General features: G+C 60.7%; 1 protein-coding gene across 1 annotated transcript in view; it reads right to left on the reverse strand.

The window, feature by feature from the left end:
- Positions 1-945, reverse strand: part of LOC104530436 (ankyrin-1-like) — a gene marked incomplete at its 5' end in the record, with an annotated part of 5,702 nt that overhangs the window by 1,117 nt on the left and 3,640 nt on the right. The window contains one exon of the mRNA XM_010175012.1: positions 3-543. Within this exon, the coding sequence (XP_010173314.1) occupies positions 3-543 (541 nt within the window). The remainder of the gene's footprint in view (positions 1-2; positions 544-945) is intronic.

Here is a 945-nt window from a genome sequence, read left to right on the forward strand (position 1 = left end):
ACCTGTCTGTGCTCTTCTCCACAACATGGCTAATGGTAGGTGATGCCGTGATTCTGGCTTGCACCTTCTGCTGGACTGAAACAAAAGAGACTTCACTCTCCCCGGTCTCTGGCTGGTGATCACCGGCTGGCGTCTTCTGCTCTGGCCTCTGCCCCTCCTCCTGTTCTAGAAGGTCAATCAGGCCATTCATGGCATCTGAGTCCACTGTGTCATCCTCAACCAGGTCCATAGAACCCATGTGGTCTGGGCCATGCGCATCTGCTAGAAGCTGCCCCGGGAACCGGCCTTCGCTTGTGGCATCCGAGTCCTCAGCCTTGCTGCACTCCAGAGAGGAGTCCTCAGCAGTCACCAGCGAGGGGGTGAGCCCCGAGGACCACACCTGCATGTCGGACATCTCCATCAAGGCATCCTGCTCGGTGGCAGCCATGGGGATAGCATCCATGATGGCCACCTCATTCCAGTACTGGTCGGCACGCAGTGGGGATGGCAGCGTGTAATGCAAGGAGGCGGGGGACAGCAGCTCGTCCTGCAGCGAAGCGTAACCTATGGGCAGACAGAGGCGACATCTCCAGCAGCCATCTCCCGCACGCACAAGCACGGTGAGCTGAGAAGGGAAGCAGCCTCTGGGAGGGCGCCTGCCCCAAGGACAGCAATGGTCCTGCCACAGACCTCAGTGGCTGGGCTGAGCAGGGCTGTGCTCGCAGCAGCTGCTGCCTTTGCATGGTCCCTGCAAGTGCTGCCATGCCTCCCTTTGAGTCCTGGGGCCTCCCTTTAGGTCTTGGAGCTGGTTTGGGCAGGCCCTGGGACTGCCCACCTCCTGCAGGGAGGAGTGGCCTGGGGTCCACACGATGCCCCATCCACACTGCAGGACACAGTGCATCCTTTGCTGCCCTGCTCCATTAGCCTCTGGGTCCCTGCCCACAGTCCCCACCTAGCATCAGTTGG

This window comes from Antrostomus carolinensis, unplaced genomic scaffold (assembly GCF_000700745.2).
Source record: "Antrostomus carolinensis isolate BGI_N321 unplaced genomic scaffold, ASM70074v2 scaffold27639, whole genome shotgun sequence".
Classification (NCBI taxonomy): Eukaryota; Metazoa; Chordata; class Aves; order Caprimulgiformes; family Caprimulgidae; genus Antrostomus; species Antrostomus carolinensis.